The sequence below is a fragment of the Mesoplodon densirostris genome, chromosome 2, assembly GCF_025265405.1.
Source record: "Mesoplodon densirostris isolate mMesDen1 chromosome 2, mMesDen1 primary haplotype, whole genome shotgun sequence".
NCBI classification, from domain to species: domain Eukaryota; kingdom Metazoa; phylum Chordata; class Mammalia; order Artiodactyla; family Ziphiidae; genus Mesoplodon; species Mesoplodon densirostris.
Window position 1 is genome coordinate 4,719,822 of NC_082662.1, and position 20,047 is coordinate 4,739,868.

Sequence of the window (20,047 nt, forward strand, 5' to 3'; positions counted from 1 at the left end):
CATGAGGGAAGTGCAAATCAAGACCACAATGGGATACACCTATACGTCTGCTAAAACAGCCGACACCAAAAATAACGACCCTACCAAGGGCTGGGGAGGATGTGAAGCAACGAATTCTCGGAGCTGCTGGTGGGAAAGTGGAGATGAAGCCGCTACTCTGGAACACAGCTTCGTGCTTTCTTATAAAGATCATGAATCAATGAAATAGAAAACAGATAAACAGGGGCTTCCCTGGCGGCACAGTGGTTGAGAATCTGCCTGCCAATGCAGGGGACACAGGTTCGAGCCCTGGTCCGGGAAGATCCCACATGCCGCGGAGCAACCAAGCCCGTGTGCCACAGCTACGGAGCCTGCGTGCCACAACTACTGAGCCCACGTGCCACAACTACTGAAGCTTACAAACCTAGAGCCCGTGCTCCGCAACAAGAGAAGCCACCGCAATGAGAAGCCCGCGCACCACAACGAAGAGGAGTCCCCGCTTGCTGTGACTAGGGAAAGCCCGCGCAGCAATGAAGACCCAAATAAATCATTTATTTATTTAAAAAAAGAAAAAAGAAAACAGATAAACAGAGAAAATGAAGGAAACCAAAAGCTGGTTCTTTGACAAGTGAAGTGCCTTAGCTAGACTGATTAAGAAAAGGGTAGAGGGCCTCCCTGGTGGCGCAGGTGGTTGAGAGTCCGCCTGCCGATGCAGGGGATGCGGGTTCGTGCCCCGGTCTGGGAGGATCCCATGTGCCGCGGAGCGGCTGGGCCCGTGAGCCGTGGCTGCTGGGCCTGCGCATCCGGAGCCTGTGCTCCGCAACGGGAGAGGCCACAACAGTGAGAGGCCCACATACCGCAAAAAAAGAAAAAAAAAAAAAAAAAAAAAAAGAAAAGGGTAGAAAGAACACAAATTAGCAACATTAGGAATGAAGAGACATCATCTATAAATAACTACTGACATTAAAAAGATAAGGGGGTATTAAGAGCAACTTCATGCTAACAAATTTGACACAGATGAAATGGACAAATCCCTTGAAAAATTAACGAATTTTAACAAAACTGACATAGGATGAAACAGAGTAAATCCTAAGAGTTCTCATCACAAGGAAAAAAAAATTTTTTTTCTATGTCTTTAATTCTGTATCTATATGAGATGGTAGATGTTCACTAAACGTACTGTGATAATCATTTCATGATGTATGTAAGTCAAATCATTATACTGTACACCTTAAATTTATATAATGCTGTATTGTCAGTTATATCTCAATAAACTGGAAGAAAAAAAAGATGAAACAGAAAATTGGAAAAGCCCTATATTTATAAAATAAGTTGAATTCACTATCAAAAATACTCCTACAAAGAAAATTCAGGTCAGCTGATCTCATTGGTAAATTCTATGAAACACAGGGAAAAAAAATACCATTCTTACACAAATTCTTTTAGAAAATAGAGGAGGGAACAATTCCTAACTCATTTTATCAGGCTGGCATAACTCAGTCCAAAACCTGACAAATATATAATAAAAAGAAAATTATAATCAGCACCCCTTAAAAATATAGATTCAAAAATTCTTAGTAAGAGAACAGCAAATCAAATCAAGCAATATATAAAAAGTATTATATGTCATGATCCAGTGGAATTTTCCTCCACAATTTTCCTGTAAGGTTGGTTGAACGTTCAGCAATTACCGTGATTCATCAAATAAATAGAACATAAAAGTTAGCAATTGCTGAACTGAGGTGCCTTCTAGTAAAACTTTGGTTTATTACCAATACAATTTGGACAATTCAGCCTGTTGATAACAGGAAACTTGGCTGAAGTGAAAATGTTTCTTTCCAAAGAGGCAGGGTGGCATCCTTGGGATAAGAATTCAATTCAGATCATGTCACGTAACATCTGCAGCGGAGGAGTGTTTACGGCAGATATGGGGTCACAGAGAACTCGGCAGGAGTACAGAGAATAACGAAACGGACCAAGTTAAAGCACTTCTGATGAGGGGCAGCGGGGGATGGATGGCGTGTCAGATGGAGACGGGTGCAATGGAGGACAATAAACAGGACGAAGGGGAAGTGGACTGTCTGGGGTGAGGTGAGGGCCGCTAAGTTTTCACAGGGCGATGAGGGCAATCAGGTGACATGCGCAGAGACCGGAGGGCACCGAAGGAACCAGCCACGTGGTTACCGGGGACTGAGGAACGGCAGATGCTAAGCCCAGAAGCAGGAGCAGGCTTGGTGTGGTCCCGGGGCAGCCAGTGTGGCTGGAGGGGGGCGACCAGGGGGCAGAGAGAGGAGGGTGAGAGGCCAGGTCGCGGAGGGTCTGAGGACTCTGGCTTTTGCCCTGAGTTGAGGGAGTCGCTGAGGGCTTTAAGCAGAAGGCTGACATACACTGGCTTAGATTTTAAAAGACTGTCTGTGTGGAGAAAAGTGTCCCAAGTGTGAAGGAGATCGGTCAGGAGGACACTAGTAATTCCACGAGACGGTGGCCACAGAGGTTGTGAGAAATGGTCAGATTGAGGATGTGCTTTCAGACGAGAGCCAAGAGGATTCCGAGATACATTCAGTTCGGAGTGTGGGGAAAGGGTGGTGAAGGTGAGCTCCAGGGTTCTGGACAGAACCAATGGAAAGATGGAGCACTGAGCACTGAGATGGGGCGACTCCAGACACGGCAGGCTTTGAAGGGCATGTGTGACCGAGGGCAGGGGGAGGACCGGGGCTGGAGATGTGACATGGGGATGCTGTGAGGTATCTGAGGAGAGATTTGGGAAAGGACAAGAGATCTATGAGCTGGAGGTCTGTGGGGAGGGCCAAGCTGGATCTAGAACGGTGAGCGTCCCCAGAGCCCGATGCTACTGAAGCCAGGATGCCGGATCAGACCGTCGGGGGGTGAGTCTAGGCCGACCAGGGCCCGACAGTGGGGCCTCCGCTTAGAGGCAACCAGCCAGTCAGGTGAAGCCAGAGGCAGCTCGGCAAGGCAGGCAGGCAGGGGGAGACAGGGTCCATGTGCAGGCGGGAAGGATCTGGTAGAGAGAACCCGAAGCTGCTGCGCCGGTGACCATGCAGTACACGTCACACCGTGAGGGCCGCAGCCGGGTGGGAGAGCGGGCGTGCGGGGCCCGCACCCGGGCCATCGGGGAGGCAGAGGGTGGTAAGAGACAGGCCGGGCGGAAGGCGGGCCGGGGGGGCACAGGGAGGTTCTCTGAGGCAGAGACTCAGACCTCACTGAGCGAACGTTGGGCTTCTGGACTCCTCGACATTTGCTCACACACCCCAGACAGAAGCGACCGCATCTCTAAGAACAGAATTACAAAGCAAAGTCTCTTTCTTCCTTAACGTAGGTAAAGCCCAGGTGAGTTACAAGGGGCCAGATAATCCCTGGCCAGAAAGACTTGAATTCAACATACTTGACTTTGAGAGAAACGCCCTGTGGGACTCCAACGCTGACAGCTGCACCTAGAACGCTGTGCCTGGAGATCTTCCTCTCCGCTCCGTACTCCACCACCGTCCCGAAGAAGCCTGCCCTACAGGAGCAGATCGCAGTGAGCGAGCAAGGGCCCCTGCGCTTCTGATCCCTCCTGGGTCCCTCCCGGTCACCACGGGCAACTGTCACTCAGGCCAGAGGCCGGGGCCCCTACCCCCAATCCTCTCTTGCCCTCCCAACCATCCACAGGGACCTGGGTCAATGAACAGAAGAGAGTCAGGACACGGGACCCTGGGCGCGACTGCAGGCACCTCACTGCAACCAGCGCCACCACCAGAAACCCCTACACGGATCAAGCGTGCTCCCGCATCGGCCCGGCCAGGACTCACTTCAGGGATCCTTTCACGCGAGTCTGATCGTCATCCTGGAATTTGTGCTGATAGCTGATCAGCGCGAAGGAGTGAGGGATTCCAAGCTGGGGAGACACAGAGGGAAGAAAGAAGGCAGTTGAGACTGAAGTAAGCAGGGTCGCCCTGTCCCACGAAGTGTGTGAAAATTTGCCAGTAGCCAATGTTTAAAAACTGGGAGATTTCAAATAAAAACCATTTTCTGACTTCCCATGAAAAACGGAAACTCCTGCACACCGAGCCTGCGTTCTCACAGGGCAGCGGCTGCCCGCCAAGGGGCAGCTGCTCACTTCCCGCCCTCCTGCCCGGCCACCGTGGCCCCTGAGCGCACGACTCTGCTGGGGGGCCACTTACTGACCACGGCTCTCTCCCACCCCGATTCTGTGGGCTTCTCTCACCAGAAAGGTGAAAAAGGCCTTTTGCTTTAGGGCAGTTGGAACACAGCTCCCGTGGGGGCCTGAGAACAACAGTGTTTCAACCCCTGAGTGTGGGTGGACAGAACCCGCCCTCCGGCCCTGTGGGCGCTGGATTTGGGGGTGAGCAGGGGGAGGGCGGTCAGGGGCCCACAGAGGGGCTGGAGGAGGGTCCCCCTGGAGCTGTCCTCACCTGCAGGGCCACGGTGAAGTGGCTGGTCTTGGTGTCCCGGACGATGCTGGTGTTCATGGCCGACTGGATGCCCCAGCGCCACTGCAGGTAGCCCACCGTGTTCTTGTCCAGGTTCCGGGCCAGGACAGTGGTGAGGCCAGGCCGGATGCCACGGGACGAAAACTGCAGAGCACAGTTTGTCGTCACAAAGCTGGGGGGACACACAGAGAGAAAGGGTCCTGGATGACAGTGGCGCAGCCGTGCTCGGCCCCGTCCTCTCCGCCAGCCCACACCCTGCTCGCCACCACTCCCACGGCTCCCCGCCCGCGATCCAGGGAATCTCTCCAGTTACCCACCCGCCAAGTGGCACTCCCCACCCCCATCCCATTCCAACTTCAGCTACAGCCAAAGAGGCACCTGCATGTCTGTGCTCCTAAACCAGCAGATCCAATCCTGTCGCAAGTCAGAGCCACCTGCGGAGGTTCCCAAGCTTGGCTGCACGCTGGACTCACCTGGCGAATCTGAAAACACCGATGGTCGGCTCCTGCCCCCAGGTGTGCTGATTTATAGACCTGGTGTGGGAAAAGCTAGCCAGGTGATGCAAACGTGCAGCCAGTCTTGAGAAGCCCTTATCCAGGGCCCACCCCAGACCAATGAAGTCATTCGTTTCGGGTGGGGGCCCAGGCGTCAGTGCAGTTTTCAAAGCTACCCTTCCATCCTTTTTTTTTTTTTTTTTTTTTTTTTTTTTTTTTTTTTCCTTTTTGCGTTATGTGGGCCTCTCACTGTTGTGGCCTCTCCCGTTGCGGAGCACAGGCTCCGGACGCGCAGGCCCAGCGGCCATGGCTCACGGGCCCAGCCGCTCCGCGGCATATGGGATCCTCCCAGACCGGGGCACGAACCCGTATCCCCTGCATCGGCAGGCTGACTCTCAACCACTGCGCCACCAGGGAGGCCCTACCCTTCCATCCTGATGTGCACCCAGGGCTGCAAGGTATTGACCGAAAGCTACTTGAGAAGCTAGCGGACCAGCCCCCGAAAGGTCTCTGAAGTTGATTCCGAGGGAGTCACAGCCCCATCTTCTGGATAAGAAGGGGTATTGCACTTCAACAGCAAAGGAACTCACAGCACTTCACTCAAGCCGCTCAAAGACGAGCAAACAGCTTGCCTCCAGCGAACAGCCGTCATACACTAGATGCCTGTTTCCTTCCTATGCTCTGGAGGCCTCGCTTGTGCCCCTAAAATAATAATACACGTGGTAACTCTGATGACATTTGCTCCTGTGCTCACAGACCTCTTCCCAAGGCCACACGAAGGAGGAATCAACTCCTTGCTCTGCAAAGGCCCCCAACCCAACCTTGTCCCCTTTATCTGACACTCCAGCCACACCGGACGGCAGCCACATTCTTCCCCTCTAGCCACACTTGGGTCATTCGGGGGAGGCAAGCAGGGAGAGGAGAGATAAAAGTCACCCTGTGACTTTTAAAACAATCAAAACATAAACAATGAGATCTCTGTTTAATCAAAGTAATATGATCTTGTATTTTTCTGGAGTATGTCCTAGACAGAGACAGACAGACAGACTCTGGGGCCAGAGCAGCAAGTCGGGCACTGCCCTGGGAGGCGGAGAACTTCCCGCCGGCCGCCTGCCTTTCTCCAGGCTCACCCACACCCATCAACCAATAACCTTCTCATCACCAGTTTGGACTTGAAAGTAACTCGACCCAGGGACTAGGGGCACCCGGAGGAGGAGACACTGTGCATTAACAAGCTGGCATCCTTTTTTATAAATCTGCATTCTCAAGTCTGATAAACCGGTACTATGATGAAATTCAGTTTCCAGACCTGCAAAAGCTGATGACCAGCCACACCTAGACTCGGGTGACCACTTAACACTTTGAGGCTCAACCAGAACGAAACAGCCCACAGATTTTCCTCAGTGAGTGCCTCCTAAATGTGTCTAGTCTTCAGAATGACCTGGGGTGCTTGATAAAACTATGGATTCCAGGCCCCCGTCTCAGAGGACCTAAGAGAGGTCTGGGGGTGGGGGCAGGAACCTGTGCTTTCCGTCAGCAGCATCGGAGGGGACGATCCCAAGCAGACAAGCTTAGGAAAACGCTGACACGTACATATACTGCCCACCTCGAGTTCTGGTTAAAAGCCTCACCCTTGCCCCGCTCCCAGACCTGCCGGGTCCGAGTCCCAGAGCAGAGGCCCGAGAAGCCGTGTTCTAACCAGCACGTGGGTGACCCCCGTGCTGGGGTGTCTAGTCTACCCCTCGCTCTCTGCCTGGAAGCCCCGCTCTCGGGGCTCTGCTCGGGCTGTGCTCATCTGCCCGTCGAGAAGCCACAGCTTCTCTCTCTCACGACGCTTCTTACACTGCGTGGGACGGCCCTGCACACTGGCCTCTACCAGTCTTGCCCTGCAGGCACGCAGACGCACATCCGGCTGGAGGCGAAACACCTTTCTTTGCAAACGTGCTCTGTTCCAGAATTCCTTCAGCTGTATTTTATCCCCCAGAGGAAAGAGTTGTTTACCTTCCACCCAATTCTTTTATCTGAGCTCAATGGGGAATAAGGACACCTCTGCTTACTAGAAGGGACAGTCCTTCATCACTGCCAAAGCAAAGGCGAAGGAGAGCAGAGGTGGTGGGGTTTACGGCTCTGGCATAACACGAATGTGCCTAATAAACAGGCTGCCTCACTGCTTACTAAAGCCCCTCTCTGAACCTAAAACGCATTCTCTGTGACAAAGAAATGACCCGCAAGCCCATAAATATTTCAGACCCTGACCCACTTCCCTATGAAGTGCTTTCCCTCCAGTGTATCATGGTCTTCACAGCCCACGGTGACCAGGCAGGGCAGGAGCCGCATCCTCAGGGGAGCGGAAGCCTGGCCCTGGGCTGGGACAAGAAGCAGACCTCCCTCACCCCCGATCCAGTGCTCTCTGCAACGAGCACAGTGCCTAGGCTCCATGCCAGCTGCAGGGTCTGCCCTCAGTGACCTTGCAGGACAGACAAGGTAACTGCAGATGATTCTGACAAAAAGAATACGCAGGTTCTGGTCTCCTAAATCCACAAAGACCACCAAAGGGCATTTATCTCTTTATATTTACCATCTTGGTGTGAGATTACGGAACAACTTTAGGCCAAACAAAGGCCCCTGCAAGTCCCCAGCTCCAAACTCTAACTGTTCAAAAAAGAAAAAGAAAAAGAATTAATGGTGTTTTATCTCACAGCAGCAACCCTAGTCTCAGGTAAGCACCTCTGGTTATAATTCCCTCGTTTAGTTCAATGCCACCGGCCCTCAGGGCTCTAAAACTGGGGGTGGAAGAGTCTTAATATCTCATCTTAACCTTTGCCAAAGGGAGATAACTGTCTCCACAGACCCAAGGAGGCCTGGGCCCCTACGAAGAGAGCGCTGCTGGCCCCGGGGCCCTGTCTCTCCAGCTCAGGCCATCTGCACGGTGCCCGCCGCAGTCAGGGGTGGCCGCCCTCGTGCCGCACAGGCGCACTTCCACCTGCTCCGCTGCACCGCCTGCAGGTCTCCCAGGGGAGCGGCGATGGCTCTCAGGGGGCTGATGTTAAACCCTCCAGCAGTTCTGCACTCGCAGTCGTGAAGTCCAGCCGCTTTGGCTGCCTCGTTACTATTCTGGGTGACTTTCAAGGCAACTCTTCAATGTTAATTTGATGCAGCTCAATCTGCTCGGCAGAACTGGCTGCTTAATGACTGCCAAGCAGTGGACCAGAGCGCTGAGATGGAGGCACCGGCCTTCTGCACTGTGCAGGAGAAGGGAAGAGCCTATAGGTTTTTGCTTAAGGGAACAGAGATGCTGAGTTTCTAGACGTGGGATTTCTGGAGGTTGGCATCAGGGGAAAATCTTGTTGTTCTAGTCTAACTTTGAGCTGCCCGGCAGACTGAGAGCAAGCCTCAGATACGAGACACAGTTTTCTCTTGGGGAGAGCCAACGAATGCAAGTGTGACAACTGGCACTCTTACACAGGGATGTGGCCAACTGAGGTCATTCTGTTGCAGTGGACGACACGATCTCGCCCGCTGGCATTCTTACCTCTCCCCAGCCCTTCGCAGAAGTGACTCGTCTGAGCGCGAAGTTAATGGAACCCCCTCCGTTGCCATTCTGGGTGGAGAGGCTTCCAGAGAGGATGGCTGTGTCTGAAGCTGTCAAGGGTGCCTAGGAAATGACACCTGCTGGTAACAAATTAATCAAAGCAACAGGAAGCGCCAAGGACAGACCTGACGCATCCACCCCCAGTGCAAGGCCGCGAGTGCAGGCGAGTCCACGGTTCACGTGTGCAGGGACGCAGAACCGCCTCACCTGCCTCACCTCTCTCACCCTGGCATCCGAACTGCACGTGGCCACCGAGGTCAGGTTTTGTAAAAGCTTTCATGGGCAAATTGCAAAAACCCAGGGGAGACGCAGGGCTAGAGGCTGGTTCTCGGTGTCCCAGTGCCATCAGACTGCACGGTAACTTCACCCCGTGCCTCCCCACGCAGGACGTCTGGGACCTCCCAGTCCTCCCCATGGCTGCAGTGACTGACTCTGGAAGCCCCAAGAAGGGGGCAGGTTTCCCTGAGTTAGGACTTCACGCTCTAGGCTGATGCACTGGAGAATAAGTGAATGAGTCTGGGGGGCAGAGACCCAGCTAACTGTCAGCAGGATGGCCTCACACTGCCACACCCAAACAGCGGGCAGAAAGATGACATTTAGTGACCCCAGGGCTCAGCACACAGGAGAGTGTGCCTTAAAACTAAGGCCGGTTCTTGGAATTTCCCACGGAGGGCTGCTTTCTCTCCTAAAATCGTCACGACCTTGGCTCCCCCTTCTACAGCATGAGCGAAAGTTTCCTGCTGGAGAGCCCTGAGACTCTGAAGCTACGCACCCCTGGCACTCTTGCTGCTGACATGCTGGCAAAGCAGTATGAACAAGGTCGTGACTAGAGCTCTTCTTTTTTTAAGCGGCTAACTGCATCCTTTCATAAATAAAGATGAGAAAACCCTGAGCAGACCCTCTCATCCCAGCTGCACACCTCGCAGCACCTCGCTAACCCGAGTGCCCTTGCTGATCCCCCTTGCACTGGAGGAGGCGTCTGTGTGCTTTACCTCAATGGACTGGGATATGTGCATCTTGTTAATTTCAATCTGCGGAAAGCCACTTCCTGACACATCTTCGTACTCCTCCTCGTAGCGATCAAAAAGGTCAGTGGCGTCGATGCCAACGCTGATGGTCCCCTGGGGCAGAAAAATAAGCAGTCAGCACCAGGCTTGGGATTTGTGGGATGAAAGACAATACTCTATACTTCAGCAGCCGCGTGGTTCACTGGCTGCGTGGGACTCCACGAGCCCACGGGGCACAAATGCCATGGTTCAAACCCGAACAGTGGTCGAGCACCACTGACTCGTAGAGTCAGAAAGCCAGGCGTGTCCACAGGCGGATGACTCACCAAGGACAAGTGGTAGGACAAGAAGATTGACCTCTTTCATGGCTCTGAATTGCTCATCTCTGGATGTAACCCTCAAATGCAGAAAACCACCTAGAAACTAGCTACATGGATTAAACACTTTTAACATTCAATTCTAAACACTCTTATGTCACAAAAGTACCATAAGAGTCTTTAAAATATAGAAATACCTTCAAAGACAAAGAAGTGCAAACCAAATAAAGAACAAACGGCAGATTTAAAAATTGTTCCGCCTCCTAAAATTAATTTGAGACTTAAATTATGAGAAACAGAACCCCATTCTCTCAAGAAATAATAAGCTAAAATTTTGCTGATAAAAATGCTCTTTACTCAGAAAATCAATGTTTATTATTTTCTTTTACTGTCATAAGACCTTACAAATGGGCAGATACCTTAATCCAACATATAAAGACATGACCCCACACACATTTTTATTAAATTCTCTGCAGCCCATTAAAAAAAAAAAAAAACTTCATTGAGGTTTAATTTACATGTAACAATATAAACCACTCCCGTTTGAAGTGTACAATTTAATGAGTTTTGACAGGTGTGTACACTTGTGAAACCACCTCCAAAATCACGATACAGGACACTTCTATCACCCCAAAAGGAGCTTGGGAGAACATGTGCTCTTCCCGAGAAGGGGACACGTGAGCTGGGTATGAGAGGGAAACAAGGGATGAGCCTGCGAGACTCCCGTGGAGGAGCACGGAGGCCACTGGGGCTGGAGCGGAGGGAGGCAGGCGGGACTGGGAGGTGCTGGGTGTGGCTGTTCACATAGCAGAACGGGCGGGGTTCATCCCGGATAATACCAGTTTAACCTTGATGTTTTGGTTGGTTTAGCAGTTATCCCAGATGTTCATTTTTTTTTTTTTTTTTTTTTTTTTTTTGCGGTATGCGGGCCTCTCACTGTTGTGGCCTCCCCCGTTGCGGAGCACAGGCTCCGGACGCGCAGGCTCAGCGGCCATGGCTCACGGGCCCAGCCGCTCCGCGGCATATGGGATCCTCCCAGACCGGGGCACGAACCCGTATCCCCTGCATCGGCAGGCGGACTCTCAACCACTTGCGCCACCAGGGAGGCCCCAGATGTTCATTTTTAAACAAAGTGGCATCACCACCAATAGCATTTTCATCACCAACAGTATTATCATCATCAATAGCTGTCCGAATCTAAGCAGCCAGAGTGGGTTTGGTGGCAGCCTTCACTCTGTGCTTCTAGCACTGGCCACCATCTCAGCTAGGTGTGTGGGATGCAGGGAGAATTTAGGAGGTGACAAGGCTAACCCATCACTCTGCTCCTGCCTCCTTCCAGGTGGCGCGAGCAGCACTTCCCACTCCAGGACTGCACGCAGGTGCTTGCTGAGACGGTGGCTAGACACAGCCCTCCCAGCCGCAGCTGGCGGCGGGAGAACTATTAGAAGCTGCTGCCCGTTTGGCACATCAGGCAGGTGGCCAATGCCTGGGCCTGTGACATGCGTTAAGCTGTCAAGCCACTGGTCCAGGGGCAACTCCAGGTGTATGTGAATGCGTGGGAAACAGAGGTGGGCCAGTCCTGCAGGAGAAGGTACCAGAGAGCAGCGTCAGCACTGCTGCTGGCGTTTTCCCCCTTCTCCTGAATGGTGTAAACCAGGAGCCGGCACGCTGGCTGTGAAGGGCCACAGGACATACTTCAGGCGTCGTGGGCCACACGGTCTCTGCTGCAATTCACGTCTGTTGCGGGGAAAGCAGTCAGACTATCCAGCAAAGCACTGGGCCTGACTGTGTTCCAATAAAACTTTGTTTATTGACACTGAAATGTGAATTTCAGATAATTTTCACATCTCAAAATACAATTCTTCTTTGGATTTTTTCCCCCAACCATTTAAAAATATAAAAACCATTCTTACCTCATAGGTCACACAAAAAGAAGCAGTGGGCCAAACTTGGCAACTCCTGATATAAATCTGCAAGGTTTCTTTCTTTTTTTTTTTTTCTGGGGGTGGGACAGGGGGTAATGCTTTCATTTTTGATAAACTCTTCAAGCAGGAATGAGATTAAACATAGTGTATGTTCAATGAAAAAAAAATTAGGACTAAATTTCCACTTTCTCAGAAAGTTGATGAACACTGACCACCCACACCAACCATATGAACATCAAGTCTTAGCATCTTCTTCAACAGTGAGTCATTCTTTAAAGACTGAGACCCACAGTGAGGCTGTAGCGGCAGGTGTATTTACATATAGCTGTGAAAAATGACTTTTCATTCAGATCAAATGGTAGTGCCTCTATGTTAATTTTACTCATTTTTCCATTCGAAGGTTTGTAACGCATGCACGAAGGTAAAGCAATAGCCGTTTATAAGCTGGTTCTATTAGCAGAAGAACCTCACAACTAATGATACCACTTTCATATCAGTGTCAACCATATGCTTCAAACAAAAAAATCACTTAAGTTAATCCTTAATAATTGTTTGCTCTGTTGAAGGTGAAACACCTGACATTATTATAAATGTTACTGTAAACCCAGTCAAAAGTTCCACAATGAATGTAAAATGGTTTGTTTCTGTGGTGATACTCAAACACCAATTTTGGTGAAGGTACAGCCTCATGGTAAAAGCATTTTAATTAAATCAAGAAACGCATGGAGCAGAAACAGTCTTAGAATTAGTTATGGTGTACACAATGCATAACTTTGTCAAAACAAGCTGTGATATTCTGCCTATGGAAAGTAAAGCTAAAGCTGTCAAAAACGTACAAATATTTTTGTATATTCACAGAGTAACAGAATTGTTTTTTTGAAGCTGATTCTGAATACGAAAAATTGCAGCATGGTGTCTGTTAAAAATTGTGAATCAGGAAAGTATGAGCCTTTGGAGAACTCCTTTTAAAAAAACCTTTAAATATAAATCCTGCAGCTTTTAAAATATTTAAGAAATTGCAATCACTGAGAAGTGTGTAACCAAGAATACTCTGAAATTGATCTCCTGAGGAAGGAAAAACTGAACAAATAAAATACGAGCTCTGTTTATTTCATTTTGAAATTCCATAATGGCATTTTAGAATATCTCAATTTTTGGTAGGAATCTTCTGGTGGAGCTGTCATTTTTAATTGGTTAAATTTATATCCTCTCCTGGAATGGAATGAAATTGACAAGGTCTTCCTATAGTTTTGTGGCATCTAAACTTGATGAAGCATTCAAAAGATCATAAATGGATGTGGAGAAAAGGGAACCCTGGTCCACTGTTGGTGGGAATGTAAACTGGTGCAGCCGCTGTGGAAAACAGTATGGAGCTTCCTCAAAAAACTAAAAATAGAACTACCCTATGATCCAGCAATCCCACTCTTGGTTATATACCCAAAGAAAATGAAAACACTAATTCAAAAAGATACATGCACCCCAATGTTCATAGCAGCATTATTTACAATAGGCAAGATATGGAAGTAACCTGTCCATCAAGAGATGGATAAAGAAGATGTGACACACACACACACACACACACACACACACACACACACACACACACGCAATGGAATATTACTCAGCCATAAAAAAGAATGAAAGTTTGGGACTTCCCTCGTGGTCCAGTGGCTAAGACTCCACACTGCCAATGCAGGTGGCCCAGGTTCGATACCTGGTCAGGGAACTAGATCCCACATGCTGCAACTAAGACCTGGCACAGCCAAATAAATAAATAAATGTTAAAAAAAAGTAAGAATGAAAGTTTGCCATTTGCAACAACATAGATAGACCTGGAGGGTATTACCCCTAGTGAAATAACTCAGACAGAGAAAGAGAAATACAGTATGTTATCACTTATATGTGGGATAAAAAAAATCAAACAATCTAGTGAATATAACAAAAAAGAAACAGACTCATAGAGAACAAACTAGTGGTTAGCAGTGGGGAGGGGGAAGGAGGAAGGGGAATGATAAGGGTTGGGGATTAAGAGTTACAAACTACTATGTTTAAAATAAATAAGCTACAAGGACACACAGGAAATATAGCCAATATTTTATACTAACTATAAATAGAGTAGCCTATAAAAATTTTGAATCATTAAGTTGTACACCTGAAACTCATATAATATTGTAAATTAATTATACCTCAATTAAAAACAGTGGTGGGGGACTTCCCTGGTGGCGCAGTGGTTGAGAATCCGCCTGCCAATGCAGGGGACATCGGTTCGAGTCCTGGGCTGGGAAGATCCCACATGCCGCGAAGCAACTAAGCCTGTGAGCCACAACTACCGAGCCTGGGCTCTGGAGCCCATGAGCCACAACCACTGAGTCCACGCGCCTAGAGCCCATGCTCTGCAATGAGAAGCCACGGCAATGAGAAGCCTGCGCACCTCAACGAAGAGTAGCCCCCGCTCGCTGCAACTAGAGAAAGCCTGCGTGCAGCAGCGAAGACCCAACACAGCCAAAAATACATAAATTTATTTAAAAAAAAGAAGAACAGCGGTGACACAGCATGGACTCGAGAATCCCAGGAAGGCCTCCCACAAAGGCATGCCTGCTGGGATTGCAGCCCTGCACAGAGCCCCCTCCTCGATTTGCAGTGACCCAGGACTTGCTTTTGCCCAAGAGGATGCAGGGGACGGGATGGCGCAGACTCCAAGGCTAGGTCACAAGGAACCTTGCAGCTTCGTCTAGGCCCCGGGGGAAGCTAGCTACCGTGAAACAACCCAACTACCCTGAGACTGCCAGGCTGGGAGTCAAGGTAGCCGGGGTAGAGGCCGCCTGCGAGAGACGGCAGGCCACCCTTGGCCACCACAGCTGCAGTGTAGGAGAGGCACAGGCGTGCAGATGCCATCTTCAACATGACCTAGCTACCACTGGGCTGCATGGGGAGACCCCAGGCAAGAACCATCCGCCGAGGCCAGTCACTCCACAGGAGCGAGGAGAAAATCGAATCGTTCTCACAAGCTGCTACACTTTGGAGAGGTTCGTCATGCGGCAGCACGTAACCAGAACACAAAATATCAGAGAAGGATATACACCGATTAAAGTATGTAAGTGTATGCCAAAAATAATGACTCCGCTTCTGCTACTTTCTTCTGAACACCCCTTTTCACTCTCAAAAATGTCCTGATTTGGAAGTTGAATGACGCGGTCACCCCGTCAGGATGCTGGCTGACCATGAATGACGTAAGCCACCAGAGAGCAGGGCAGAGCCACCGGGTCTGACCTGCAGGCTCCCCCTGGCTCTGTGCTTGGGTGAGGAGAGAAGCAGGGTCACGATGTCAGCAGTATCACCAGCTACTGACTTACATGTGTGGGTTTCGTCATCAGCCACCTCATTCAACTCACAAGCCCCGACAGTTTTCAGTTGGTTCTTTAAAGACAGGCAATGATACCATATGCAAACAATGAAAACCCTTTCAGTGTTTTTCTCTCTCTTGTTATTTGTCTAATTGTATTGTCTAAAACTTCCAGAATAACGTTAAATACGGTTTTCTTTCCTTTCCCAAAGAAAACCTTTGAAATGATAAACATTTGTGTTAACTCCATACTGACAGTCAACGGATTCACCAGAGGGTAGAGTGGACTTTAGAAGTTTAAAAATAGTGCTGAAAGCATCACTTTCTCAACTATTTTGTTGTTTCTTTAAACAAGGCCAAAACAGTGGAAAACTTCAATGAGCCAGTGACTTTCGTGACTCAGTGGCCTTTGGTGTTGATCCAAGTCTATGGAAAGTGACCCCCCCCCAAAAAAAAGAAAGAAAATGACCCAGAGAATGTAAGGCTCAAGCGCCAGCCACACCTGAAGAGCCACCCCAGAGAGGGACTGATCATCTTCTACTCAGAGAGTGGTTCAGAAGCCTGCCATCTGCTCTTCTTCCATTTCCAGGAAACAACCTTTTGAAAATGGACTGGTCACAGCACCAGAACTAGATAGACTTCTTCTCTGTGAGCCACACAGGGGGTTGACTGCAACTTACAATTCATTTTCACTTTCAACGTAATATGCTTTTCATACAATGAGATGTCATGACTTAGGAAAGACAGTTGGATCTGAATTTTAACAGAGGATCAAAAAGGATCGAGAAAAAGAAGAAAGAGAAAAGATAAGCTCTAATTCTGGATAAATTAATGGGTTGGATTTTTTCCAACAGCTTCTAGCTCAGTATATGCAAGTTTATGTCCTTTTATTATTAAATTGTTACTAAATCGCATTTTTTCAAATAAAAAGTTTACAAAGGAAAATACTTTTAGGTAATCTTTGCTATTAAGTGCAAATCACAAAACTTTTAAAGCATTTTGTTTATTTTTTTCCCCTGCTACAAGCACATCTCACCTTATTTTTCTAGAGCAGGGTAGTCGAACTTTTTCTGTAAAGAGCCAGGTAGTACTTAAGGCTTTGTGGGCGACTGCTGTGGAAACTGCTCACCTCTGCTGCTGTAGTGCAAAACAGCCACAGGTAATCTGTAAATGAATAAGCTTTGCTGTGTTCCGATAAAACTTTATTTATGGACGCTGAAATTTGAGTTTCACATCATTTAGCTCCACACAACGATGATGCTGCTGAAAAACTGTCAGTGGGACAGCCGGCAGCTGCAGATTTTCAACTGAGACCTTTGAGGCTTTTTTTGGAGCGCAAAGATTCAATCTATAGCAGGGGACAGTCACCCCTCCCACCAATGAGCAGAGCTGACAGACTCCACGGGAACACACCCCACAGTTTCATACTGTCTTTAATCAGGTCACAGTCATTAGTTTCTCAAGTTTTGGGCTACTTAATGAAGATCACAAACTGATAAGATTCAAAGGTTTAAGGAGCTAAACACAAGGGGAAGTAGCTGAATGCTACCTGTAAGCGCCCATTCTAACCTGTAAACTACAACCCCACTGGATCACCATCTTCCTGGACTACCAACTACTCCATTCATAAGTCAATCCTTTTTTTCTTTAACTGATAACAAAACAATGTAAAAAAGATACCTGTTTGTTCTCTCATCTGCAGACTACTGCAATACTTCTCAAATTCAGCCACGCATCTGAATTCCTGGGGTGGGGACTTGTATAAATACAGATTCCCAGGTAGCAGACTGATAGACTCCTATTTATTTCCTCCGAGGCAGGGCCTGAGAATCTGAATTTTTAGTCGGTGAACATATTGTGATGTAGCTGAGTTAACTTACTAGCTTTGGGGTCTTTTTTTTATAACTGAATATTTTATTTAGATCATTGTAGATTCACATGCAGTTATAAGAAATAATAAGAGACCCTAAGTACTGCCTTCCACAGCAGTAAACTTGCAAAACTACAGCAAACTATCACAAATCGGATAGTCGCATGGATACAGTCCACCAACCTTATTCGGAGCGCCTCAGTTTTATTTATTTTTATTTTTTCATTTGTGGTTGTATATTTAATTCTATACCACTTAATCACCTATGTGGGTTCATGTATGCAGCACTACAGTCAAGATACAGAACACTCCCATTGCCACAAGGATCCCTCTGGTTGCCCTCTGCAACGGCACCTACCTCCCCCCCAGCCCCCCTTTCCCCAACCTCTGGCTACCAGATCATTTTTTTAAATGAAGAAGCTGCAGCTGACAGAGTTTTTGTTCCTCTATCTCATTCACGATTATGGATAAATAACACAGTCTTTTCTAATGCAATTATCTCCAATACATAAATTTGGATGGGTTGAACCAATGGGATTAAAAACACATATACGTTTATCTCACTGTCCTCCTGAAACCCTCCTCCCTCCCGAAATAACAATAAAGGAATGACAAAGCCAAGGACAAAAAGAACAGGGTAAACTAAAGGTGACAGATAAGAGGTGTTAACCAATTTTTAGAAACTGGAAAAGGATGAAGAGATGGTGACTTATTCTGCAGAGAAAACTGAAACCTAAGTGTTGCTGGTCAGGAGGTGGAGGCACCACGCACCCCAGGAGTCGCAGAAACGTGGACCCCTGCCCACTCCCCCAAGGAGCCAAGTGACAGAGGCTTGTTCTTTGGAGAAGTCACATGAAGGCATTCCAGGCACAGCAGTGGGGGAGTGGGGCCCGTACTGGAAATAGGGTGAGGTGGACTACACGCTGAATGGTCCCGTCCTCAACTTCCTACCCCACTCAGCTATGAGACTGCTGGCAGCCAGGCAGGAGACCGGAGGTTTCTTCTCAAGAGAAAAACCATCTGCTAATGAGAGGAAGCCTTTGGACGCTGACCTTTGGCGGGGTTGGGTGGGGGGGGGGGTGCGTGGGTGCTCCCCACCCAAACACCCCCGAGTTAAGCCCACTGGGGAGGAGCCCGGCCAAGTAACATGCAGTGTCTACTCGGCCTCACCGCCTCACTCTTCACGGCAGACAGCCGAGGACCACCGGACATTTGAGGAAAACCTCCAACACCAAAGTCTGAAACCAAGTAAAGATCAGAAAGAACCAGAAAGAAGCACAGAATACAAATGCCAAAGAAAATGGCAAGAAATCTGTCGGTAATATCCTTAGAAAAATAAGAGGTATTGCATTGATAATAAAAAACATTTATGAATGCTTACTATGTGCCAGGAACTCTTCCATTTTAATCTTCTTATCAACAGTGAGTAGGCACTATTTTCTCCATTTCAGGTGAAGAAACTGAGGAGCACAGAGGTGCAGTCTCTTGCGCAAGGTCACAGGTGATAAGTGTCAGAGACAGTATTTGGACCTGGGGCATCTTCAAATGCCAAATTCCTACCCCATTACTTCCCATGAAAAAAACAAGAAATATGAGAATAAGAAAGTCTAAGATATTAAAAACATTATAGACCAATTAAAAAAATTTTCTATATTCCTTGAATAGAAAGGTTGGAAAATAATCTAGGAAAAAAAATCTCCAAAAAAGTAGAATTAAATGAAAAATATGCAAAATGGAGAGGGAGAAAAAAGATGAAATTATTAGTCCAAAGGGTCCAATATGTGAATAAAGGAATCTGGAAAGAGAGAAAGGAGGGGAGAAAATACTAGAAAATGTCTCTGAACTGAAGACCACTCAATTTTCCAGGTGGGAAGGTCTGCTATAACTATCAGCACGAGTGAGAAAGTCACCCCAAGATTCTCCGTCGTGAAAACCCAGAGAGAAAGACCCTAAGGGTTATCAAAGGGGGAAAAGAACATCACACACAAGAATAAGGAATTAGAACTAGTCTTCTCAACAGCAACCTTGTAAGCTAGAAGCCTTGGAACAAGGTCTTCTGAGGCCTTGGAGGAAAAATAATTTCCAAACCGGAATTTAATATCCAGTCAAATTATATAAAACTGACAATTTTTAGGCCTAAATAGACAAAAATAAGCAATACCTATTATTAAATATAGAGAAATAACCAAATATTAAGTTACAGATACATACACTTCACAAGTGTATCTATCTACACACACATATATATCACGAAGAGTATAAAGATATATGCTTTATAGTACTTAGCATCAAGTATAAACTTGATTTTGAGTTATGCAAAGTCAATGTTTTACCTCTGGGAAATAATATGGCAACATCTGCATATATTAGGACCCATAAATTTCATATCTAGGTGTGTGTGGTATATGGGTGTACGTGCATAATGTGCAAACACATGCACACACACACTCAAGAGACAGCCTTGCACACGTGCACCAGGAAACATGCACAGGAATGTTCACAGCATCAACGTTCATAACAGCAAAAACCTGGAAACAATCGAAATATCCACCAGCAGGAGAACGGATAAGCAGCAATGAAAATGAGTAAGCCACAGCTTCATGAAACATACAGAATTTTGGAAGAGTATGAGTGGTGGGGAGAAAGCAAGTCCCAAAAGAATACCTATAGCATGGTACCATTTTTACAAAGCTCAAAAACAATAAAAATGAAACACTATATTGCTTAAGCATACATCCAATTTGTAACAAAATTTAAAAAGCAACAGAATGAGGACTGTGTGAGTTTCTTGCTTGTGCCGGGAGTGGAGTGGACCCTTCCCACCTGGAAAGTTGAGTCGTTCAGTTCTGGGAAATTTCTCATATTATTTCTTTTATATTCGTCCTCCCTTTCTTTCTTTTTATTGATACATTCCTTTTATTCACATATTGGACCCTTTTAGATCGTGTTTCCTTCTGGCAGGGAGATGGAAGAGAGAAATGTGGAAGTGAATGCAAGTTATGGGCAATATTCTTGTTTTTGGGTCAGGCAGTGGGTACCAGGCGTTTATTACTATGTTATAGTTTATAA

The 20,047-nt window shown here is 47.8% G+C and overlaps 1 protein-coding gene across 1 annotated transcript in view; it reads right to left on the reverse strand.

Annotated features, from left to right (window-relative positions):
* DNAJC11 (DnaJ heat shock protein family (Hsp40) member C11) overlaps nt 1-20,047 on the reverse strand; it is a 73,210-nt gene that overhangs the window by 5,895 nt on the left and 47,268 nt on the right. The window contains exons 5-10 of the mRNA XM_060088899.1: nt 9,509-9,637; nt 8,457-8,579; nt 7,503-7,576; nt 4,413-4,602; nt 3,789-3,874; nt 3,383-3,499 (exon numbers count right to left, since the gene is read on the reverse strand). Coding sequence (XP_059944882.1) covers nt 3,383-3,499; nt 3,789-3,874; nt 4,413-4,602; nt 7,503-7,576; nt 8,457-8,579; nt 9,509-9,637 — 719 coding nt within the window. The remainder of the gene's footprint in view (nt 1-3,382; nt 3,500-3,788; nt 3,875-4,412; nt 4,603-7,502; nt 7,577-8,456; nt 8,580-9,508; nt 9,638-20,047) is intronic.